The 26,168-nt window shown below is 46.3% G+C and overlaps 1 protein-coding gene across 2 annotated transcripts; it reads right to left on the bottom strand.

The window, feature by feature from the left end:
• Positions 1-1,823: 1,823 nt before the first annotated feature.
• NAB1 (NGFI-A binding protein 1) lies at positions 1,824-23,639 on the bottom strand. 2 transcript variants are annotated; one of them, XM_072341748.1, is made up of 8 exons: positions 23,416-23,639; positions 19,130-19,963; positions 14,070-14,203; positions 12,997-13,048; positions 7,750-7,860; positions 5,411-5,552; positions 4,077-4,226; positions 1,824-3,011 (listed from the first exon to the last, which is right to left on the bottom strand). In XM_072341748.1, the coding sequence occupies exons 2-8, from the start codon at positions 19,946-19,948 to the stop codon at positions 2,920-2,922; spliced, it is 1,500 nt and encodes a 499-aa protein (XP_072197849.1). In that variant the 5' UTR covers positions 19,949-19,963; positions 23,416-23,639; the 3' UTR covers positions 1,824-2,919. The 2 variants fall into 2 exon arrangements, with proteins under 2 accessions (XP_072197849.1, XP_072197850.1); XM_072341749.1 differs by lacking the exon at positions 23,416-23,639 and adding an exon at positions 23,266-23,323.
• Between the last annotated feature and the right edge of the window lie 2,529 nt (positions 23,640-26,168).

Below are 26,168 nucleotides of genomic sequence, written 5' to 3'. Positions count from 1 at the left end.
TTTCTCTCTGCACTTCTGCCCCCCAGGTGCATTTCTCTTCCCTTTTCCTACCCCATTTCCCCACACAATTTCTAGTGCTGTTTTCTCTGCTGACTTCCCATTACTGCCTCCTGTCATCTCCTCACAGCTCTGCATTGGTCACATCCTCAAGCAAACGGACGGACATCGGTAAGCAAGAGAGTGGTGTAAAGCAGGCCTGCCAGGCTGCGGCCCCTTGCTGGATTTAATTGCCTCCTTATTTGCCTTGGCCCACCCACACCTAGCAAGGCCACCCACCCACAGCAGCAGATTCAACCACAGGAGCAGGAAAAGCCTTTGCCTTCAGCCAGCAAGCTGCAGTTCAAAATGCTCCCTCCTCCCCTATCCCAAGACAATTACCTCCCTGTAGAGAACACAATGGGGCAAAAAGGAAAGGAAACAAAGCAACAACAACCCTGGGGAAACTAAAAGAGTTCTCACGGTGAATTTTATTTTGTAGCAACAATATAAACATGTGAATAAGAACAGGCATCATTTGCAGGGCTGGCCTCTGATCCAGAGTACCCCGAATCCAGCAACCCGCCCACAGCAGATGTGGGTCAACCTTCCCCCTGACTCCACCCAACAGCCAAGTTGCAGTCCACCAAGACCTCTGTCGTGGAAGGACCATCGCTTGAATATCTGCTATTATCAAACTTAAGTGCCATTGTGGAATGTATCAACCCACCCAACCCCCCCTGCCCTCCCCGCCTCCACTCCCAGGGTTTAAAAAACAAAACCAAAAAAGACAGAGCTGCAAACCAGTAAATTAAAAAAAAATAAATGGCTTCCAGCTTGACGAGACTGAAATGGCCTGTTGGACTTCTCAACTGAAATATCGTCCTAGAGATAACCAAGGGGCTGTGACACAGAGTGCTGTATTTACAACTCAAAAATAGAACTGTTACGTACTTTAATTTATAGCAAATTTAATACATTAGTGTTCAACAAAAGAAGTTCTGGACTCGACTGAAACAACGTGGTGCTTAGCAACTTCTTTCTCTTTCCTCTCACGCCAACTGAAAAGACCAGCAAGCTTAAGAGCTTCTTCTGTGATCCAAACCCAACGGCTGAGACGTTGAAAAAAGAGCATTTCCTGCACGTCTCGAGGCCTGCTGCTCTATTACTCAAGCTGCACAGTTCAAACCTTAAGCTGTCCTTTAGCAAGTTCCATAGAGTCTCATGAAAACTACTGAGCTACTAACCAGTGCACTGGCTAACGTTACAAACCAAAGAGTTCTCCATACTACTTAGCTCACACAACAGGAAAGAGGAAACACAACTACACATCCCATCTCTTATTTCTAACAGCAGAGCTGCAAACTCCTTCACTTGAAGCAAGATACTTCAGGAAGTGAAACAGTACCACACAGTTCGAGGAAATTAAAAAAACCCAACGCGGTTTAATGGTATAAAAAGTTGTTTACCGGTGTTTCTACTATAAAGCTTTGTTCTGCAGATCAAAAGTGATAAAATAATTAGGTATGTTTACAGTGATAAGAGACTGCAGTGTAGACATTTCAGCTCACATCTCGCAGAGCGCTTGGGTACGACGGACTGTGACCGAATTAATACACAGCTACGACACAGAGCAAAGTGCAGACATGAAGTACACACCTGAACGTGGAAACCTACCCACCCCACAGTAACTTATGTCCTTTCGCCCTCCTTCGCTCCTACAGAAAACAATGTAGGAAAAAACTGCATTCAGAAACTAAGGCGTATAACTATTATGACTGCAGGAGTGCAATCCTTAACGCGGGAGGCGCGCAGAGGAAAGACAGATGCACGCAAACACGGCAAGGGAAAATCCAACCCTTTAAGCCCGTTGTTTTTCCTCAGATAAAATGACACCTGCACAAGTGAAAATGTACAAAATAAAAACAACAACAACCAAAAAAAACAACTGTCAAATAAATAAAGAATCTGGATGTTAATTAAACACATACATAAAGAAACGTATTGGCATACTGAATGCAGTATACGGTATATTCATAGAATCACGCGGGCTGGACAGCACTTAATAAGGAGTCACGTTCCGAAGACGTAATCCCTCGTCTCTCTCCTCCAAAAGACCTGATGGTTTATGGATATCAGATGCAACTTCAGTAACCATACTGAAATTGATAAACTGAAGGTGTATCAAATGGTTACATCTTCACATCAAAATGGGAACCACTAATATGGACTCTTCCATACTCTAACTGGCGTCTTCTACGCTCCTGAACTGTAGATAGGTATTCTACTCTAAGTGCATTACAAAGGCTGTTGAAACCATCAAGAGTGATGTAACAATAGCAAGCGTCAAGAACATCTGCTATGATAGAGAACTGCGCTCTAGGCCTACCAAATGCTATACCCACTTAACATTTTAAACCAAGAGATATTATATCCATCCTCCATTTTTCCTACAAACACTGTTGCAAACTTGCTGCTTATTCTGTCACGGTGCTCATGTTCCTACTTCCCCAAGGATTTGTAATTCTAATGTTTAACAACCAGGTCTATGCTAGGTACACTTAAAGTAGACACTGAAATTTCAAGTAAAATGAACGGTAGCCACATCTACTGGACTCTATACACGTCCCGACATCTAGATTTACTTTGATAAGTTATACAAATACATAATACATTCTTAAATAAAGCAGACCCACAATATTAATTTGTGAATCTTTCCACGTTATAAAACCACTTTAACAGGAATGTTTATCCACCTGTATTACTGTATTTAGTTTGCAGTGTCTTTTGCTTTTCTGTTTCCACAGATTACTGGACCAGTTCTTAGGCTTTGGCTATTGAAATCTCTTATTTGAATGAGGCAACACTGGTTATTAAGGCTGTTTTTTCTTCTCTCGTGAAGTTTCATTCCTTATTATGACACTGGTTTCCAGAACAGGATGACTATCTTGTATCCTCAGGTTCTGTTTTTATGACCTTCCTTTCTATGTTGTTAAAAGCCGAGTGAGGAAAATCCTTTAAGATACCAAGGCCTTCTGCGTATAAAGAAAAGAAAGAAAAAGAGACGTTAAAAATACTGCTTGGAAACAAATATATTCTGTTCTTACTTCAAGAGCAACAACAAAAAAAGGGTCCATGAGCTGTACGTATGCTAAAAGTTGAATAAATGGATAAATTCTTCCTCTTCCTAGTGGGTTTGAACCCAGCTGGGTTATAACCTCATTACAGTGATGACAGCGCCATCACTGCAAACCTAATTCCATTCTCCTCGGGAGCAAGGCTTAGTGGAGATGCAAACCTGACTAGAAATCTGAAAGGTAAATTTCATCTGGTGACTGGGACAGTCAAATGGAAAGAAAAAAAAACAAAACAACAACCAAAAAAGAGAACCGAGCATTCAGAGCACCAAAATGAGATTGGCACATTTCTTCTTGTCTTTCTATAACATCCTTCCCATCGCACTCTCCAAACTCAGATGGAGTTTTATTACTGTTTCTTAAGTTGTAAGCAACTCAAGAATTCCTGGCTTTACCTTAGGAGCCAACTGTGAAACTGAAACCACCCATGCACAAAGGGTTCCTGCTGCCTACAATGAAACTTAAGACTTTCTCCCACAGCCAAAGGGAACAGCAAGCGTGAGTACAAGTCAGTGAATGGGACACAGTTCAAAGCACACACAGCATGATACACAGTACAGAAAGAGTGCCGGGCAGGATAGAAAGTCTTCTTATGAAAACTACACTTACAGTTTGATTCCTTTGTACAGACTGAAGCCACATTACAATCAATGAGAGATTGTAAGCTAAGCATTTAACAGCAGAACTTTGGGTCAGTACCTCCCTGAGGACAGACACCTGCTGGAACTTCTTTGTCTTAATATAGTGACTGCATCTTCTAAGTGTATCCCAAATAACAGGCAACCTGTTTCTCCATTAAGAAGTAACACTGCTCCTGAAGCTTTGTCTGAAGCTTTGGTTAAAAGGTTATATGCAAGGAGTTCCAGACTGACTACCTTCGTCATTCAAGAGACAGCTAGCATTGAGTGGTTAATCAAGGGTTTGCTAAGAAACACGGGTTAATTTACAAAGGACAGCACTAACCTGAGGACTGGGACTTTGCCTCACCACCAGGGTAAAGCCGGATCAATTCACTGCACAGAGGTTTCCCAACGTGCTGCTCTCCATCAAGTGCAATGTGCTGCAGCTGTCGACTGGGGAGATTTGACATCCGGAGATTCAGCGGTCTTTCACCTGGAAGCGGTTCACAGTGAAATACAGATGCATTAAAAAAGAGAGCAATAATAAAAAACAAAATCAAAAGCGACTAATTTTGTCAAGAATCCTAAATTTGATCTGTTGCGAAGACTTCTAGCAGAACAAGTGTTATGTGAATATGCTGGCATGTAGACTATTCCACAGGCAGTGGGTATTTCTGTACCCATGCAAATATCTCTTGCTCAAGAAGCCCACTGAGATCCCAGAAATCCCCAGTGCTGCCGCACAATGCAAAAATGGTATGAAGCAACTCACAACACCAAGAAGAGCTGGATGCACACACCTACTCTTTCTGTGTACTTCTATACTGCACTGCTTGACCGACATACACAAATGGAAACCCATGTTTTAATGCTTACTCGCTTTCATTCCCTTTTCTCCCTCTACTGCTTCTGAAAAGAATAATAAAAAAAATCCAGCTTTTAAAAGCACAAATAAAAAATCTTCAGCTGCATTTCTTGTCCATACTTAACATTTTCTCCCATTTCACAACACACTAACAGAAATCCAAACAGAAACCGGTCAAACAAACTAAACATTCTTAAGATTAATGCAAGCTGGTGAACAGCCAGGCGGTAAATCAAACAGATCGCCACAAAACTATAAGCTTTATGAAGAACAAGCTACTACAAACATTATAAGAATCTGCTTGCTTCTAAGGAATTTACATAGTCATTTACATAGCCAGCTACTCAAGTTTTGTTCCTAGACTGCACAGATAGGTTAACACAATAAAAGGGTGGGGGGGAGGATTGATGGGTGGTACCAACTGCACTATCAGCTCTACCTTCCATCTCCACAAAGGAAAATAAATGAAATGCAACAACCTGAGCACTCTGCTCTATTTTCAAAGGGTACGATAAAACTACAGACAAGTACTGCCCTCACTAACACTAACTATCCCTACATTCTTCCTTCCCTGCACGTTACCTATAGGGAAAGCAGTCTGCCCAGCTGCATGAGGGTAACAGAACAGAATCTGGCCGTACACCCAACTGTGTTATTTAGACCGTAAGCACCTTAGGGCAGAGATCTTGTCTTGTCCATTCAGTGCTCGGCGTTCTGTTTGTGCTATACTAGATAAATAACACCACTGACAAAGGTTGTGTAACATCAGATGCAGTTGCTGACAGCAACACCGTGCCTGGAAGCTACTATACCTTGTCCATCAACATTATCTAATGACATGCCATTGGGGCTGTGCTCTTCTGAGTTTTGCCTGTAACACCCTGTGGAAAGACGTCTCTCTAATCCAGCCTGGTTGCAAAGAAACTCCATCTGTTTTGCCATCACCTTTTCAGACTGCAAATAAAGCATACATACATCTTTTGAGTCAAAACATGGAAAAAACAATATCAGATGATAAGACTAGCAGCCTAGATGTAGATTTTTGTTGACTCACATGTACAGATGTGTGCTTTACAGTTTCTTCAAACCTATCAAGTAAACAAAGTATTTTTGCACCCATAAAAATTTCCATACCGTTCAACTGAGTCACTCAAGAAGGCTTAAAATCTGAGCTGCAGTAGTTCATCCATGCAAAAACGCAATGCGAGATTCTGTTCTTAGAAAACACATTGAAAACACCCTTCCTGCGCTTCAGGGCTGTGAGTTACATGAAGAGAATCACAAGAGAAGTGAAAAATCACGTCCCAGCTCTGCTCAAATACATGTATTCGCAAAGTATTCCAAGAGTGATGGCAACATCTGCTAAGAACTTATGCCAAGATTTCACCAGACATCTTGGAATCTTTATTTTAAGAAACAGCACTACACAAGCTTAAAAATCTGCCATTCTGAAAGTGTAGGATGACAGTATGTTTGTGGGGGATAAAGGTGCGAAATGTCTGTCTAGAAGAAGAACAAGACCTATACACCTCTCGAGAGTGAAATTAAACAATGCAGCGCAGCGTGGGAGGAGATGGCGTCTGAATGTTTGTCATTGAATCCAACGCCAAGAAAATTCTAACTTTCAATATCGTCTTGTTCTTAAGAATGTAAATAGGCATTGTGCAAAAACATAACAGGGAAAATATCACAAGCCAATAATGTTTGCTTAGAAGAGCCATGGTGAACATGAGAACATAAAGCATGTCAAATTAACTGCTAGGACCAACATGAGACATTTCATTCCTCCAGGTGAACTCCTACTGTTTCAACCAGTAGAGATGCTGACCAAGAAGAAGTGAGGTCATTTTTCAGAGCGTTCGGCTCTTCCTGGTAGATGACAGGAGTCCTGCCTTCCCACAGCAGTCTGCTTCTTCTGCATAGTTCAACACTAAAACGTGGTGGCAATCTAACAGACCAGAATAAGCAGAGCTTCTCCAGCACAGCCATGACCCTGACAGGAGGGTTAACAACCCAACTGATAACCTGCTCTAGTTGGAGGTCATCAGGTTCTGCAGAAGAATGCTGACAGCTCAAGCTTGGTCTTGGGAAGTAGGTTAAAAAAGAAACGACTTTCAAACATACTGACTTCCAACTGTGCTCTGATTTTGCTACTCTGTCAGTCCTGTTATTACTTTCAAACTGAAGAGCAATCTTTAAACGAGTAAAATATTTAACATCTGACTCCCGCAATCTTTGTTGTTTAATTGAGATAGAGAGAACTGCAACAATTGTTCTGTAAAATACCACAGAAGCTGAGGGTCCATCTGAGCTTAAAATAAATCTCTGTTCCCCTGCTGCACAGCACTGACCAGTGACCGAATGCATGTAAAACCAAGTTCGTTTAATCATTATGTGACATCAAAAACGCAGCACAGCTGCTTTCTGATGTAGCAAAAAACAGAATTCTCATAACAGGATGCTGCTTTGCAATAGAAGAACGCAGGAGCCAGGATAACATACCTAGTCTCAGAAAGCAGAAGCACTGATCCCAAACATAATCTTACATGAAAATTCCATGATTACATTTGCCTTCAAGGCTGGGATAGACTACAAAAAAAAACAACACCAAAGAACTGGAAACTTGTCTTCATCTATTAAATGCCTTCTACACGCGTGAAAATGCTGTACTCCTAACCAAGCTGAATGTTATTGAGAAAGGCAATGCATCCTTTCAGATCCAGAAGTTCTCTATTTCCTAAATCAAATGGACTTTCCTCTTAAAAAGAAATGTCAGAACCAAGGACTCCAAAATGTCCTACTCTATTTATTCTCTAGATTCAACAAGTTTCCATTTATAGCTAATAATTCAACTACACAGCACACACTGTACCAACAGTACCCTGCTTGCTCCAACAGGCCATCTCGTATTCTCAAGCTCTCTAAGCTACATTTTGTCTTCTCAGAGCTAACATGCTTAAAAGTGTAACACTGTGTGAACAGTCTCAGAAGGTAATTCCAAATTAAGTGTGATGCGATCACAGATAAGTTAGGTAGCCTTGGAAAACTGAAGCTAATTGCTTTAGTCATCAAACCAATACACATCAAAATTAACGTACAAAGACGTGGCCTATGTCATTCTTACATACACAGTGTAGTGCAGATATTTTACCTGGGAATTAAGAGCTGCCAAATCCTCACTCTTTCCCTTAGCCAAAGCAAGCGGCATTTTGTCTGGCTGATAGAGCGACTGGACTGCGTCCTGGAAGTCAGGATAACCATCCTAGTGAGCACAAGGAGAAACCAAACACCAAGAGAAAGACACGATTAATCTTTTCTGCACCCCATTTCTCCACACATTCAAAAGAACACCACAACCCAACCCAAACTTACCACTGTGGACTGAAGTTGAGATGCTTGTGCTAACCACTACATATAAGTTGGTGTCTAAAACACTCACAGTCTCTCTATAGTACCCACTATACATCTAACGTCCCATACTCAGACAACAGTATTTCTCAGTTTCAGGTGAATTCAGAGTATTGTTGTCACCGACATAAACTATCTTTGCCATGTAGATTTAAGCCTATCATTTCTATTGCTCTTTACATACAGCAGCTTTGGAGATTAAGAAATCAAATAGACACGTAAGTAAGTCAAAGACCAAGGCACAGCAGATGGCTGTGCTAACCCTGAGACACTGAATGAATCCTCCTAAAACTCAACATGCTGCACACAGAAACCATACAAATGTAACCAAATGAAACACGCTGCAAAGATTTTAGGTGCTCTGGGAAACCAGGATTCAAGGATCCTTTCAGCCTCAAATGGTTATGACATGCAAATCTCTCCTGCCACTTGCATATGTACAAATAAAGCAAATAAAGTTTGTGTGAAAGCCTGCCAGACTTCATTACAATAAATAAATCATCGGAGCAATGGTTCAAGATGAGAAACTTATCCTGCTTGGCACTGAAGCTCATGTAAAGCAGAGGAATATCCATAAACAACTACAAAGGCAGAGTATAGGGGACTGTACAGATCTGAGAAAATACTAGAGAACTTAAATAGACTCAAACCTGAAAATAGTGACATTTGTAACTATTTAAGTATCAGAAGTACTACAAGTATCCTAACTTTCACGTCGGCTTCTGGAGGCAAGCGTATGCAAGCAAAAACAACTTTGACAACAGCCAAACAAATAAATGATCATCCAAGAAAAGCTCAACTGGGGCCTTCCAGAAAAACCACAGGGAAGACTCCAAGGTCTGTGCAAACTGGGTGCTGCAAAATGACCTGAACGGCTGTGGTCAGACCCTCGTTGCAGCCTAATGCCAGTAAATTATTCCTTATGCTTCAGGAGAAAAAAAAAAAGAACGTGTGAATCATTGCATAAGGCTTTTATCCACCCAACGTATTCCCTCGGGGAAAAATAAACAGGGTAAGTATGTAAAATTTCATAACCAGGTAAAGTGCCACAAAGCCTCATCCTCTAGAAACAAAGACTTGGCAGCGCATTTCCATGAGCGCTGACCATATTCATACAGCTAGACCTGAATCTGTTTGGGAAAAATCCTCGTGTGTAGGCAGATGAAAAGGGAATACACAAAAACGTCTCGAGGATCCTATTTTTGTACCCAATCAGGAACACAGTTCTTCACAACCACGCCAATATAACAGCAAGGGCTGTTTCCTACAAGCAGGCCTCCCCGCACCGTCACCCATCACTCCTAAATATGATTCTCTGATGACACTCTAAGTGTGGAGCAGCACCCCGGAGGCCTTCCTTGCCACTGGCTGCTCCCGTTAGCAGCACGATGGGGCCGAGGCCTGGCCATGCAAGGTGATGGCCTGCTTTGCACCATGTCTCCCTTTCCCTCTCCACACAAGAGGATCCTGCTTTGTGCAGCACAGAATCTCTGTTTCGCTGCGCTGATGCTCAGTTGTTTTTCAAGAGGCTTCTTGCAGCAGATGTTCCCAGTCCCACATGTGCTTTTCTGCTCCCTCTAATGACATTTTTCCTATGCAAACAGTAGACTCTACTGCTTTTGCCGTTTTCGAGAAAAACAGCAAAATCCCACACTTAGCCTGATTTTCTTCTCAACTGTCTCTGCAATGACGGAGGTGGGCCTTTTCTCTCTCTCTCCCTCCATCCATACTGGCACCAGGGGAAGACATTTCCTCACAGCCTCCACTTTTTCCCTTCCTTCCTGCGTCCCCCACAGAGCACTGTGAAATCAGCTTTTGCAAGCCTTCCCCACCCCTCTCCTTCAGCTGAAGGGAGGCGCTGGCACAGAGCAATTCCCTTCTGCCACAAGCCCAGGGACAACAAGGCCACGTTCAGCTCTCTGTTTCTCTCCTCTTCTGGCTGTTGGCGGCGTAACTGAGAGGGGAGCCCCATCAATCCCAACAGAGAGTGTCACGATGCTGAGCAGCCCCTCTATCTGAGCCCAGTGCGTGATACACCTGTGACTTATTTTGCTGTCTAAGTGCTGCCCCAACAGCTCATCGCTTGGAGTGCTGTTGGTACTGAGTCACGGCAGATGACAAAACAAGGGGTGCCCCTGCCCCACAACACCCATGCAAAAGAGACACAAGAGGAAGCACAGCTTCCACCCCAATTCATCTGTTCTGCCTTCCCTCCAGAGCAGACCTAAGAAATGCAAGTCTTTATTTTTCTCTTGTAATAAAAACTGTTGCTAAAGCCCAATTCACTCCACTCCCTTTTTTTCACTCCCTCTGCACCTTTAGTCTCTCATTTGCCTGGAATTCTTTCCCCCCCCCTTCTCCTCTGTACACTTCACACCCACAGCTCGCCCACCCACTCTGTGAACAAGAGGGGGAGAGCACACAAGGGAAAGAGAAAAGGCTTTTACAGGTAATTTGATGTAATTCGTGCCATATTGTTTCTTTGTAATGTTTATGCGAGTTTCAAATTCATAAAGAGGATAAATGTACACAGGCGGCTGTAACCCAGCCATGCTTCAGCTTGCACACACAGCCCTGCTGGCACAAGTGTGACCTTCAGAGTTTTTAGGGTTTTTTGTTTTTTAATGCGTTGTAACATTTCAGGAAATGAACTCATCTTTTCTACGTGATCTATCACAGCAGGCAAAAAAAGGGCACGAAGCCATTCCAAATTCAAGCTGGTATTTTAGACGAGGCTTTTCAGAGACATTAGTGACTAAAGGGCAAAGGAATGGTGAATCAGAATACAGAGGGCAGCTTTAAAACAGGAGCACAGAATGACCTTGGCAAAAAAAAAGGACAAGAGAAGCCAGGGCTAACAGTAACAAGTCACCTAAAATTCCCATCTACAGCATCCAGCTATTAGCATGACAGCAAGCTAACTGAGCCACAATCGAGTAATACAACTTCAGAAATAGGATGAGGAGTATTTATTGCGAAAGGAAGAAAGAGATTTGCAGCACTTACTGCCCCTTCCATTTTACTAAAAAGGTTATGAGCTCCTCTCCAAAACGCAGCCCCAAAGAGCCCAAGGTACCAGATGTAAGAGTGAGCTCCTGAGTAACGCTGCCTCTCCCCACCACCAAACACCTTTGAAAAAGATCCGTAGGTTGCAATGTACCTCAGAATCGTAATGCACCGCAGTGACCATTTACTCTGGGGAGCTCAGAAGACTCTCCTTTGTACAGAAAGAAGCATTTACAATGATAACAACAGCTGGCATTTCATAGCTAATAACGCTATCTCGTTATACGACAGTTAATTTCATTTACCTTAATTTTCAACTTCTTATTTTGGAGACAGCCTTATTTCCGAGGCAGTGATTCGCACAACTAAGACACAAAGTTTGCACATGCATTTTAAACTATGACTGTCGATTTGAGACAAAAACAACACCAAGTAAACATCCATACTCAGAATTACCAAACTGAATAGCGCCTTGAGAGAGCAGAGCTGCCAGACTCATCATCCAAAAACTAAGAGAAGGCAGATTCCCTGGGGTTGACCTACTCTTCCTTCCTCCCCTGTTTCTCACTGCTTATTAATTTTCCTTTTTCTTTCAATGAAGGAAAAAAAAGCACCTCCTCCCTTAGCGTGTCACTTCAGTTACTTGCTCATCATCAATTATCACTGAATGAAGGAAAAGCTTTCTAATGCTGAAATCTAATCGTCTGTGAAACACTACTTCGAGCAAAGGAGGAGCAGCTCCCCGCCAGCTCTTACCCATTAAGGCTAGGCTGGATAAAAGAGAAGGGAAAACCAAACAACCATTGTGCAATGAATCTGTCAAGCCTGGCAACAGAGTGAAGGCACATAAAATCATTCAATAAAGCTTCTACCAGCTCTTTCCTATAGACAGAAGAGCAGGCAGAGGTCAAAGCGCACCTCAACACATTTAAATAGCATTACAGAATTACTATGAAAGCCACAGGTAAATGCTCGGTGTGCGCCTGAGCTTGGCCTTCCATAAACACAAACTATGTAGACCGGTGGAACTGAAACAGCGATAACAAAAGAACACACCTATGAACCTATTCAGAACTGCCCTTTCAAAGCTAAGTGCTCCCACCGGGGTTTGCTGCACAGGAAAAGCCCTCGTACAGGTAATACAGCTGAAAAAATGAGAGCCTTGCATTTGGTGCATCATTCACCACAGACAATTCACATTCCAGAACACTATAAAGCTTCACCCTGCAGTTAAAGAACATCACATATCTGCATGACGTGCAATTCTAGCTCAGTCCCAAGCTTACATCCTAATGCACATTTATATTTGCACCGCTTGGAGCAGGCGGCACAATAACCATCCCTACAACAGCACCAACAAATTACGAGACCTGCTTAAAAATGGAACAGCTATTAGTTTAAAAAACGAGAAAGGAACATCTGCTTCTCTTGCAAGTTACGCAGGTACACATATTTACCACGATTTATTGATTCGCTTAAGTGACTTTTTAAAAGCCCTCAGATTTACTTCTCAGCAGCGGCAACTTGACAAAAAGCACAGCACTCATTTCCCTAAGCAAAACCTTGTGCAACCGCATAGATCAGCCAGGTATACACGTGCTTTAGGTCCGAACTTGATTGCAAAATCCAGTAACATGACAGGCAGCAAGAGGCTTAAAAGGAAGACATTTCCAACAGCACTTGAGTTTGAGCCACCACAGGATACCACTCAGTCCCATTCCTCCTCCTTCTACACATCTTGAGTGCACGACACTGAGAGCGCTTTTAGCATAAAGCAAACCCTGCTCTTCACCCCCGCTCCTACTGATTCCTCCAACACACACAGATGTTTTCAGAGACTCCAGCAGTGGTTCTCGCTCTCCCTCTCAGGCCCATCAACTGTCGGCCAAATATTTTTCTAACAAAGCTCCTTGGACGCATCCCTTCACAATACAAATACATTTTAGCACGCTGAGATTGAAATACAGGAGCCACAATATCATACCTCTATTTTGATCCTCTTTGGTGACAGTTCATCCCTTTCTCCACATTTAGATCTAGAAGAGAAGACACGCATTATCAGTAAACATCAGATTAACCCTGATCACCAGAGGCGAGAGCGAGGAAAACAAATGAATAAATAAAGCAAGGGGAACTAAGATGCAGAGAAAAGGAACTAAGATGCACAGAAAAGCACCCGATTCACTTGGACTCGGCACTAAAAGCCACTTGAGCATAGAGGAGAATAGAAGTGCCTTGTGTTGTTTTCACAAGTGTCAAAAGACTCATGCGCTCTCCTTCTGAACAGAAAGGAAATCTGCCTGAGCACAGAGAAGCGTAACAACACCTTTTACTTTGACTACCCAGAATACATTTGTATTTACATACAATCAGCAAGGAAGGAAGGAAAGCATAAGAGAACCACAAAAGCCCCCAGAAGCGTCATGAAAACGAATTTTGAAAGGATATTGTAATAAAGGCCAGAGTTAAAATGTGAAAGCGATGCATAGAAAGTATCTGGAAACAATAAATAACAGCGTAAAGTTCATTTTTAATCGCAATCAGAAGCTTTGGCTATTAGCCCACAGCAGTTCACCAAACAGAACATCAACAACTGAAATGAGGATTCGGCTTCAGTTTGTTTCCACCAAGTTTGTAAGACACTCCCTATGATCTTATCTTTCTCATTCCCTGGAAACCAGCAGACTCAATCTGCACGTTTAAAAACAACAACCAGCAACGAGAACAACCACCCCCAAAAAACACCCCACATAAGGAAGCTTTTGGCTACTCCGCCGATTTACATTAACCCTGAAACACTCAAATACTTGAAACTCTACCCTCTCAGATGCCTTTCCACCTGCACTATCATTGCCAAATCTGTACGCCGGACAACAAATAAAAAGGTGATTCAAAACAGCTAAATCTTAGCAGTTTAAAAGCTCCAGGACTTACACAGCACTTCCTTGCCTTCCTCAGAAGAGCGCTTTGCAAGCTAGAGAGCGAGAAGCGACTCTCGTGCTTCAGAAGAACTGCTGTGAAAGCAATTAAGGTCTTTACAGTTAATTAGAGCCTTACTTGGTGGTCCTGTAAGTATACTTGTACGTCACTTCTCGAGAGATCTGCCGAGCCAGTGCGAAGAGTTCATCTCTCCTGGTCAGCAGCGCGTTATCTTTCACACACAGCTGAGCGGCTGCTTCGTTAACTGTCAGCTGGAAATTAAAGACAAAAACAGATCTGTGATCTCGTGTACTATCTTTGAAACACTGTAAGATTTCAACGGCAAGCGAGATTACTTCTAATGGTGAACTAAAGCCCAGAGGGTTTCTGCCATTTATTTATATCCTTGACACACATCAGCTTCTGAGAAATGACACAGAGCGCATTGAACGTCCTTTAAAGTAAAACATCACTGAAATGCCCTCGCTGTGCTCTGCCTGTGCCTCAACCCAGCCTTAATTATACCTCTGTGTAAGACAGGAGCTCTGAGCATTCACACTGCTTGGCTCCCAAAGCCTGGTTTACAGGGAGTACTATTTTTATAACCGCAATATGCCCCGGACTTGAAAAAAAATCTGCCATAGTGGGTACAGATGGCTTTCCCTGGTGAATACAGCATGCATTCCATACAAGGTGACGGTTTAAGCAACGATTGAACTTCTTTTTAGCGATGCTTCTCACCCTGCTGTTTGTGAAGACTATCTTCAGACATGAATCAAATGAACTAGAATCAGGGATGTTTCCCCAAGCCTGCTGGGACACATTTCTAGTGTCTCTGTTGCTGGCAATAGTTTGATAAAGAGAAAAATAATAAAAAGCCTTAAGGCTCAAAGCAGTTTCATAACGTACTTCAGTCGCCTATAGAAAGCGGTGATACTGCCAGCAACTGTAAGAGCTTAACAACATCGCTGTCTGAAAAGCATGCCATCAACACTACGGACAAACAACATCGTTACTGATGGAATGAGAAAAAACAGCACTGGGATGCAGGAAAAAAAGGATTCCGGCCGCTCCTTTCACAGCCAACAGGGGCTGAGGAAGAAGTGGAAAGGTCTCGTCAACTAAAGTACAGCCAGCATTCATCACCCGGTGTGACAGCAAGAGGACAACGTAACACTATTCCAGGTCCTTTTTGCAGAGGGCACACAGATCTTGATTCTTCATTAGGGAGCTGCCCTGCACGGGCTGGGCTTCTCACAGGTGAGCACAGCCTCAGACCAGCTGCTGCCATCAGCAACACATTCTGTGTTAGTCTCAGGGTAGCCAACATGAAAAGTCAGCTACATATTTCAAGCACACTGAGATACCTTTTACATGCCCAACTGTGCCATCCCTGGTCCCTGCCTTGCTGAGATGGCAGCGCACACAGCAGCAGCTCGGTGTGCAGGCTGACATGCCCGAAGCTGGGCACAAACACACAAGGGACCTCTAATGCTAGGGCATGCTCTTTCTCCTTGCATTTCATTTCACCTGAATGAAGCCGGAGCTCAGCAGCTCAGCACTGCACCTCCATTCTGTTCTGTCCTCTGTTCTGAAGGACAGAAGCTGCCATCACACTGCACGAGGATGACACCAACACGCCATCCTTAGGCAGAGTTCCTGATGTCAGCCAAAAGAGAAGATACGTCTAATGCCACACTAGTTCTCCAGGGAAGATGAAAAAAACACGCATCAGCAGAGCTGAGATTCTCTCAGCAACCAGCGCCCAGTGAAACCTCACAATGAGCAGCACTGCTCTTCTTGTTATTTCACAAGCATTTTTCCCTCTTCTTTGGAATAAAAGCCTCTCAGCAGAGCACAATCATGTCTTTAACAGGCCAGCTGGATATGCAGCCTGAGCTTTCAGCCTCTGTGCACAGATCAGATGAACAAGGGTGGGAAGCTGCAGTTCAACCTGTGCGCCATCTCTAGGTTACCACCCTCCTACAGAACAACATGCTAAAATAACCAACTATTACCCATTGGAGAGGAACTGTTGCTATAATGGCCACCTTTTTCACAAAGAACCCAGGAAAAATAATACCAAAATAAAAGGTTAACACAGCACCTATGGCAAGAATTACCATCCAAAGCAGGCGCTAATTTCTGTCAGTGATAGCTATTACTTTGCACAGGATGAACAACAATATGACTAATGTTTACAGCATAATTCAGAGTAGTTTTTTATCCCTCAGTAAGGGTTGCAAAGAGCTAAACCGGCTGAACACTTTGGGTACTTGTAGACAAATGCTGTTTATCCTAATACATAAGAAAAGACAAATGTTTGTTGATTTTTTTTCTTGGTTTCTCCTCTGAGGTCAGACCCAGACTACTGAATTGCATCATGGCTTCCTGCCTTTTCAGGAGGCACAATCCTGCAGTGAGAAAGTACTGAATGCCTGAATAGCACAGTTCTGTATGCTGGAAGCCTTGATGACAGAGCAGTACGTGACCGTACAGGCACCACAGAGAAGGATGGGTACATTCCCATCCAATGGGGTTTATAGTCTTCCCCCCTTCCTCCCTCTCCCCGCTTAGAATCACATAATTAAATACTAAGCCTTACTGTTTTGGTGAGTCAACAAAAGGAAGACACCGAGTTGGACAGAATTTATTGCTTGTACTTTTTACTCCTGTTTCTCACCACTAATAAACAGGATTTTTTTCAGTTTTATAGGTACCCAGACAAGTACTGAAATACCAACACGCCAATTACAGATGTGACTCAAACATGGAAGAGTCACTGAGTGCAAGGCCACGCTTTACACGCATCCTTTCCTTCACTCCACCTCCAAACACGACTCGCTCTCCCTGCCTGAAAAGATGTGCAACACCGAGACAAAGGGATGGATTAAGGAGAGCACGTTTCATAGTTTCGAAGCCTCTTGGCTTCAAAGATTTTGCATTATATTTTGGGCTATGTAAGCGCCTCACACAGACGATGCTGCCAACAGCACGTACTTTCAGAACAGCTCAGCAGTTCCAGTTCTCACTGGTCTCTAATGGCTGCTCAAGCCCCTTGGGATCCCACAGAGGTCACACAGTAACAGAACGCTCTCAGGAACTTACCACCAAGTTGAAGGCAAGTCTGCATGCAACTCCACACTGCTCGAGGAGTCAGAAGTGCCCTGATCTTTACCTTAAGAAGCTATCCACTACTCAGGCCTTTTAAATTCACAGATAAGTTTATTCAGCTGCTCACTGCCAGCTGCAAGGAGAAACTTTGAACCTCAAGGCAGAAGGACACTCTTGGAATGTATTAACGTGTGCAAAAACATCACAGCCGGATGAGCAGAAACTTACCTCCCTGCTCGTTCAGGGTCCTTCCTTCCGAGCAGCTAAATGCTTAAGCCATTGAGAATAAAAATCCATTGAAACTGAACTCACAAAAAGGCCAACTCTGGTTTACCAAACTGCAAACAACAAACAGTCTCAGCAGTCATGCAGTATCGGTGTCTTTTTTTTGCTTTAATGCAGAAGAATCAAGAGAAAACCGTTCGAGACAAAACTCTGTGATATCCAGCCTCTTCAAGCAAACAGTAAACCAATTACAAGCAAATTCCTCTTATTTGCATGTGTGCAGTTCCCATCAAGTTCAGTGAGGCCTCACATGCGTAAGTGAGGCATAAGTCAACCACACACTCCTTTGATCCCATGCCCTTAGTCATAATAGCGATAGAAGTATTTCCTAAAGCCAAACCATGCTCTCATTCCAGCTTTAAACACGGTTTTACAACCATCTGTAAAGCTGCACTAAGACACAGGGCAGAGCAGTGCTGCTTTCTTCCAGCTCTTTGGCACCCCGCTCCTCCAAACAAGCACTGTTCACAGCACCAACTTCGGAGAGCCACCTCTGAGCCCAGCACACCTAATACACACACTGACCCCCCAGTGCCCACCTTGCTGTCTGAGGAGAGGTCTGCCCAGATTTCAGACTACGTTCTTCAGCCTCTATTACAGAAAGAGGCAGAAGAAGCACAAGGCTGCACATGCTGTGCTGCAGGCCTTGACTGCACCCATCCTCATGCAAGGAGAATCCCCTTCTCCCAGTCCCAGCTGCAGCAACACACACTGGGCACCTCACAATTAAGCCTCTCAAATCCCGCCTTCACCTCATATTCTGTTACAAGGAGAGACTTCTGAAAGGACAGGGACAAAGGTTCCACTTACATCTGTTCTTCCATATTGGAATCCTATACATTGTATTCATAGACACAGTCACAAAGCAAACAAGTGAAAGGTGTGCAACTGAAAACACGCAGTGCAAACACGGCTGACTAATGACAAGTTCCCAACAAGGGTCTCCCTGCTCCGCTGTTCGAGCCCTTGTCAAGTCACTGCTAGTAACCTGCACTGCCTTCTAAATCAAAACACATAAGCAGGAGCGTAAAGAATTAGTTTTCTTTTGGCCATGCCCTCAACAACACAAAGAGAATCTGGTTTGATGGGTAGAACTCTGGGTAGCACACCTACCGAACTCCTTTTTGAAGTGAAAAAAGGCTAAAGCCAGTAGAGCTTTTTTGGCACTCCCATAGCATAAACACTGCCTTCCCTTTTGGGAGCTCAGTCTCACATGCCAAATTTTAAATCCAACTGAAATTTTGCAATCTCAGTTAACTGTAAAAACGCTGACGCAGCATTCATATCAACAGTTGTTTTGGCACTGCTTTGACTTCATGTTTGTTCTCCTCTTGTACTGTACTTTGGCATTAGGGAACCATTCCCAGCACAGACACACCTATTGCGTTACAACACACACAGCACGAGCCTCAAGAAAGCCAGAATAGAAGCAAAGGAGGCCTGCACAGACTGTTAAGGACAGGAAGGAACAGATACTATGCAGGTACTGATGGACAACTCCTCAGAACACAGTCACCCATCATTACTGGAGACAGTACTTTGTCCTTCTCACAACCCTCACTGCCTGCACTTACGCTGGCTGTCTTGTTCTAAACAACCAGCTTAGGCTCAAAGGGAATATGAAGACAAGAGTGGTTTAAAAAGGTGCTGAGTGCCTAGAGTCCCGAGGAACACGCTCAGTGCAACGCCAGTTTGCTATTCCAGTGCTTAAAGCCTATGGGGAGTGTATTCTATAAACAGCCCCTCACAAAAAGTGCAGGGATAGGGGAGGAAGCCCACTGTTGCTCAAGGGACTTTACCTCGTGGAGAGTGAGATGCTTGCCATCCTTTCTTTTTGAGTCAAATCTGCCATATATTGCACTGTACTTCCTGATTTCCTCCTCTTTGTGAGGGTCCTCATCACTCATCTCAAAGATGTGACCAATCATCTTTGCCAGTTTCTTATTAGTTTTCAGCAACTCCTTGACTTCGTTCAAGTCACTTTTGGGCAAGGAGGGAACCATACGTTCAACGCATTCAGCAACTGACAGAGCAGCAGCGGCATCCAGCGTCTCACTGTTCTCCTTTGGTGAAGCGGGAGAGCCGAGGTCAGCCGGGGAAAGGCTATGCTCGCTCTCTGTGGTGTGATGTCCTTGCCAGAGCCTCGGCTCGCTGCTGCTCTGTAGCGATAAGCTCCCCACCACATCAGATTTGCTGGCACCCACGCTCTGCACGCACGTCGTGGCAGCGCATTTTGGAATCTTCAAGTGAGGCTCTCTGGTAGCGCTGTTCCGCTCGTAACTACTGCAGGATATCCCCAGCCACGCAGGAGACCCTTCCGGCAGTTTATAGATAGGAATGCTGCTGACTGGTAAGGAAGTGAGAGGCTGGTTAAAGAGCCCAGGGTTTGTGACCCAGTCCCTCAGGGCCTTCTGCAGCCGTCGCACGTGAAGCGGTTTGCTCGCCATGCCTACCAGAGCCATTATCTCCAAAAACTCCTCTTCACCTGCTTCGCAGAGCTGCTGGACGTCATCTCCACCCTGCTGAATGAAGGCATCGAAGTAAAACAAGAGATTTGCCTTTTGCAGTATTCGATACAGCTGCAATTCCCCGAGGGTTCTGGGTAGCGCTGACGCCATCACGGATGACAGAACCTGCAGACAGCAAAAGCAAAGAGAAGATGAACACCAGAACGCCGACGCTCAGATGCATTCCCTTCCTTGCACCCTTCCTTTCGACTGCCAACTTGAAAGGATGGGATTTCCCCCCCGCTCATTACTACAACACAAAAGGAAATGACAGAATTGGTGACGGCGCTCTTTTCTGTTGACCAGTTAGTATCAAACGAGAGGCTCAGCTGCAACCTTTGTGCCAAAACAGATCAGCAGATAGTTGCGATGCACCTACAAAGAAGATGATTCAAACACGAAACCGGCTTGTTTTCAGCATTCCCGCTTCGTGTTTGTTCCCAAGAATGTCACTCAATATTGCTCACTGCTTCTACTCCGCTTGTTTTTTGCATCTTCAGATCGAAACCATCACAAAAGAATTAGTGAATACCAACACATCAGCTTTGATTCTCTTTTAGTTCTGGAATCGTCTCCCTCCATAACTATTTGGAGGACTGGGAAAGGAAAGCAGAAAAAGAAAGCAATGCTTCACAGAACTGCATAGAACGAACGAAGCTGGATCAGCGAGGGGCTGCTTCAGAACCAGGCACCATTCAGAACCATTTTTATCACTTAACATCAACAGGATCCGGCGCCTTCACTGATCTGAACCACAGCAGCAACACCCGCAGACGAAACAAGAACTCCAATGGATTCCAACACATGTAGTTTATAAACAATACTTGGAATTCACCCGCCCGCTCCATCTGCTAACAGCAGTGGGTCGTTGATACCTACGAGATGAAATAGCACTTAGCTACACAGCAATTGCACTCCAAAGGCTCCCAAGAGACGAACAGCAGTAGTCGCCTATCCTTACAGCTGCAGGAAAGCCATCTGTACAGGTTTCAGCTTGGGAGAACAGTGTTTCCATTAAAGCCAGGTTATCCACAATAATCCCACCAATAAGAAACCCTTCAGAGAACTCTGAGATCTCGTGCTTACACGGCTGCTTTCACAACTGCAAGCAGATAATTTCCAGTATTAGTATATTAAGCTGGACCACCAATCAACAGGACCTACAGCATGCAATGGGCTGGTCTGCTAGCATTACTCTGCAACCACAACGTGCTTCCATAGAAAACACAGTAACACCCCAAAATCTGCACTTAGAGAGCACAGTGGGGGGAAAACAGTTTAAAGACACGCAAAGGAAAAATGTACCCACAGCACAGGACTGGCAGAGTGCACCTGGAATGCCAAAGAGCTGCGTATTTTTTGACATAAGAGCTGAGCTGTAGGAAAATCATTAAGTGTAGGACAACAGTTAAGTACTGCCTACAGTCCGAGATGGGAGCAGCAGCAAGGAAGACGAGGCACACTGCTAAAGGAAATCCTTTAGGCGGCACATGGTTCTGTACTCTACAAACTGTCATTACTTTATGGCTCCTACCCTCCTGCTTCAAATGATGTTGCCTTCCTCTTATCAATGCCACAGATCAACTTGTTTATAGAACTGCTACAAGAACACCCATTTTCTCTGAGAGACATCCATCTCTGCTCCGAATCTACATAAATCTACATAAACGGGCTTTGTGCGGGGAACCAAATTGAGTTGTGAGATGAAGGTGGCAGTGAAATTACACGCAGCCCAAGTGCTCCAGGCAAAGCACGGAGCTAATTTTTCCAACCCACGGGCTGGAAGAAGCAGCCATAGCCCATGAGCAGCCTTTACCTAGAGGCTCTAATCAATAAATCTCATGACAGATAAAACTGGATTAATATGTACTATGGAGGCGTCAGCAGTGAGTCCGCAGTTCAGACTGCGACGAGGTTTGCATCTCAAGCAAGACTGAAATCCCCTCGTTTCATCCTTTGAAGCCCAATTCTGCTTTCCAAATTTAGTACAGTAACTCCTCAGAGGGCCACGCACATTTTCCATGTAAGATCGCTCCTCGTTTCCGCAGAGCAGACAGTTTTCAAACACTCCCCCTTCTGACCTCTCACCAAGCTCAGCTCCTCCGGTTGGGCCACGCTCGCCCCAACAACATCCTGAGCACTTGGGAGCTTTCCCAACAGGATGGCCCCTCTCCCTGCCAGCTCTGCTGCCTGCCCAGCCCTTCCAGGAAGGCAGTGAGCTGGTCACCGGGACAAACAGGATGACAAGCAATGACAAGGGTTTGTTGGATGGCAGCGTGACATTTCCAGAATCAAGAGCCCCTAAACCGAAGGACACGGTGCTGCTCTCACTGCTTGCCTATTAGGCAAGAGCAGCCGCAGGGCAGCCAGTCATCAGGGTACCAGTGCTACCCATCTTTCACGAGGTGTTTAAACAGCTGCTGTGAGGCCTGAAGGAGTGCTTTTCAGCCTTGCTGCCATTTCTGAAAGCAGCAGGGACAGTACTTTGGGGATAAAGGGTAGGCATGAGTAAGGGTTATGCAATGGGCAAGCAGCAGACACCACCAATTGCGTATGCTCCTCAGCAGGGAGAGCACCTCAGGAGGCCCCGGGGCACCAGGGGCATTCCTATTCCTCGTCTTCCATGGCCACCCTAAATGAGCTGCTTTGGGAGCTTGCAACAACCCGAGAAGCTCCTCTGATAGCAACTTGAATGCCGTGCTGCTGTACAGCGAGCATATCAATCTACTCCAGCCGCTCAGAGCAAAGGGCCACAACACCAGGGAGTGCGAGGGGTTGCAAGGATAGCTTCCCATCCCTTACATATTCCACGCACAGAACAACGAAGCCAGGAAATTCCCCGTGTCAGAAGAAGCCGTTTGGAACACACGTCGTGCTGCGCAACGTGCCGGCCGCTCCGCAACCAGGAAATCACGGCTCCGACCAGCGCTGCCCTCGCCCAGGCTCCGCTCCACGCCTCCTCCCTCGCACCCCCCGCCCCCGCCCTGCTGCTGACCGCGGCGGCGGCTCCGGGAGCGAAGGGCAGCGCGGCCAACACCGCCCGACCGCCGCCTCCATCCACAGCCCGACCCGACCGCCTCTTCGGAGGTACCGGTGCGCAACAACGGGGCCGGAGAGCCAACGGGGAAAGGGGGAAGCACCGCGTTCCCGTACGTGAGGCAAAAGTCTCCGCCTCAGAAAGCATCTTTTTGCAGCGTTTCCAGAGGACTTTTCGCAGGAGAAGAAAATTATACGGAATGCGGCGGCAGCAGCGAGACTTCGAACATTAAACAAGTCTCGTCTGGCTCCGAGCTGCGCCAAAATACAGCTGTGCTGGCGGGATCCCTGCTCGGGTACCGAGGTGCAACTCCTAAAGGCACCCGAAACACGCGGCAACCGCGTACGAGGGCGGCCACGACTGCACCCCGGCCGCACACCGCCCCGCTCACCTCCTTCGCTCCCGCACGGCGGCCACAACGGCCCGGCCCGGCACCGCCCCCCGTCCCGCTCCGCTCTCCCGCAGCTCAGCGCTCCTCCCGGCCCGCCCCCGCCGGAGCGGCCAACGCGAGGCCGCCCACCCGGCCCGTTCCCGCTCGTACCCCGCCGTAGGCCTCCTCCGCGGGCCGCCCGCGGCTCCCCTCGCTGCCGTCCCGGCGCCGCAGCCTCAGCCCCGCCGAAGTTGCAGCCAGCGCCCCCCCGGCCCGGGCTCCTCCTTTCCCATGGACGGGGCGGCCGGGCGAGCCCGTCCTCGCTGTCGCCGCCGCCGGGGAGGGGGGGGGCGCCGCGCGGCCGCCCCGCCGCCCAGCTCCGCGCTCGCTCGGAGACCGAGGGAAGGAAGGAAGGAAGGAGGGAGAGAAGGAAGGAGGGAGGAAGGGAGGGAAGGAGGGAGCGGCCTGCGCCGCCCGCGCCGTCACGTGGGGAGGTCCCGCGCGCGCTCCGCCGCCCCCTCGCCCACGCGCGGCCGCCGCGTGACGCAGAGCCCGGCGGGGGCCGCCGCCGCGCGGGGGCGGGAGCGGCAGAGGGAGCGGGGCGCCCAGCGGGGACGGCCGGGACAGCAGCACCGCACGGCACCGCAGCACCGCCGCGATCCGTCGGGATGGAAAGTTTCCCGAGCGGAGCGGGCGGGTTTCGCACCGCGGCGAGCGGAGCTGGGAAACGGGCCGGTCCCGCGCTTATCCCACGGCACGCAGCCGCCGCCGATGGCAGGCTGTGCAATCACTATCAGCAGGTTTAAAACTCATAACCATTCTAAGGACTCCCTGCCTCCTGTGCTCCTGGTGCCGCAGTCCCTACAGATGGCTGGACGGTTTGCTAGGCGCAGATAGCACTCATGCCCTTACCGTGCACAGCCAGCACCCCTCTGCACGTGTAAGTCACACCCAGCTGATTTCTCTATTCCCACTGACTCCCACAGTGAGGAATCCGAGCAAGATACGAGCTCCACAGGATCAAGAAAATAAGAAAATCGGCACCAAGCAACTCTATGAAGGAGATGAGATGGCAAGGCTGATCCAGAGGCAATTGCAAGGCTGCCAACACAGCAGCTGGTACAGCTCCCCAAAGAGCTCCATGCAGCACAGCTCCGTGGTTGGTCCCTCGGGCTCTGACTGCCACCATAAGAGCTGCAGGGGGTGGAGGAGGCAGAGCAGAGCACAGGGCTGGCAATGCAGCCCAGCTCGCTGCTGTCTGTTTCCTTCTAGCAGGTCACAGCTGGTGGCTGGGCCCTAATGCACACAGCATTAAGGAAGGTACATGTTGAAACACATTTCTTAAGGATGCCTTGAATGGCTGGAAGGAAAAACCCTCAAACTGTTTGCTGTTAACCGAGAAGGCAAAAATGCATGACATAAGCTCTTTATTTGATACGTTATTGAGCAGGGTGTTGTGGCTGGAGTGCCCTGGATAGCCTGCTGTCTCCTATACAATAAGTGAATGAAGTTGTGCAATACAGCAAAGAACTAATACAGACCACTGTGGGGCTTTTTTTGGCACCACCTGTTTGACTGCATGGTTAGAATAAGAGTTCAGGAAGAGAACTTGCATGTTTAGAGCATGTAAATCAGAGAGCGGCTTCAAAGTAAAAGGAACGACAATAAGTTACAACTGAGATCGGGGGCAATCGAGGCAGAAGAAACCTGGGGTGAGAATTAAGAAATGGAAGGGTGTGCAGGAGAACTTCAGGGCTTCTCACCTTCACACGAGAGTGTGAACCAGGAAGACAAGGTCAGGGCAGAGCAGAGAAGGAAATTACCTCATCAACATTGCGAGTGATATATTCCTATTGATTGTCTAATGAACAGATTTTATGGCTTGGAGCAGTTGTATAAAATCATCATATTCTGACCTCCTGTGCCCTGAAGATGAAAGGATTTCATCTAGTCATTTGAATGAGATTAATCCTATGTAAATAAAATAGCACACCACTTGGTACAGACTCATCACAGACCAAAACCTGTGCAAGCATGACCCTGCAAACACTTCTCATTGAGCCGTCATCAGAAGGGGAACGAATGTGGAAATGACTCCATTGAATTGTGCCCAATGTGGTATTTTAGCCGTGCATGCTACAGTCAGATTCTTACCAAGAACTGTGCATCCCTTGGGAAACACAGAGCTTGCTGCTGGCCCCCTCTGCAGCACAGGCCCAAGCAGTCTGAGCTCCTGCAGGCAAAGGGCTGGGTGAGCTGCTGGAGGGGCTGTGAGCACTCAGATGGTGAAGCTCTCTCCCAGCAGGCTGCTGATCCCGATGCAGACGTGACCTGCCTGACACTGTGCCGAGGGCTCTGGCTGGCACGAGAAGGGAGGTGGACAGAAGCCATTTCCAGTAATTGCACGTAAATTTATGTTCACGTAGCCAAGTCCTTGTATGTCTACATACAGTCAGTTTTTCCTTGGGGCAGAAAGGGAAACTGACTCCTTCACATCAATAGTTGCATTCCTGTTTCATGGGCCAGCATCCAATTTCTTGTTAATTCTGGCAGCAGGGTTGTAAAGCTCTACTTGCAGCTGCCCCTACCAGGGCATCCCATCAGCTCAGCACGTTTGCCCTGACAAGACCATTGGCAGCAGATGAGAGAAACCAGTCACGCCAGAAGAAATGCTGGTATCTAAGGGCAGGTACGAATCACCCAAACGTGTCCTGATCTGCAGGTTTCCCACTGTCCTCAGCAGGAAAGCCAAGCTAGGAGTAGGGCTGTCCCACCACCTCATGTGCAACGAGCACCATTGCATGCAGGAGGGAGAAGGTCCCGCTGCTCCTTTGTCACCTCCACACAATGTCAGAGCCGGGCAGCATAGCTGATGGCTGGGAGACCAGATTAAATAAGGAACCCTAAGGGAACCAAACACATTC

This window comes from Excalfactoria chinensis, chromosome 7, assembly GCF_039878825.1.
Source record: "Excalfactoria chinensis isolate bCotChi1 chromosome 7, bCotChi1.hap2, whole genome shotgun sequence".
Lineage (NCBI taxonomy): Eukaryota > Metazoa > Chordata > Aves > Galliformes > Phasianidae > Excalfactoria > Excalfactoria chinensis.
This window is presented reverse-complemented; position numbering and strand designations above follow the sequence as displayed.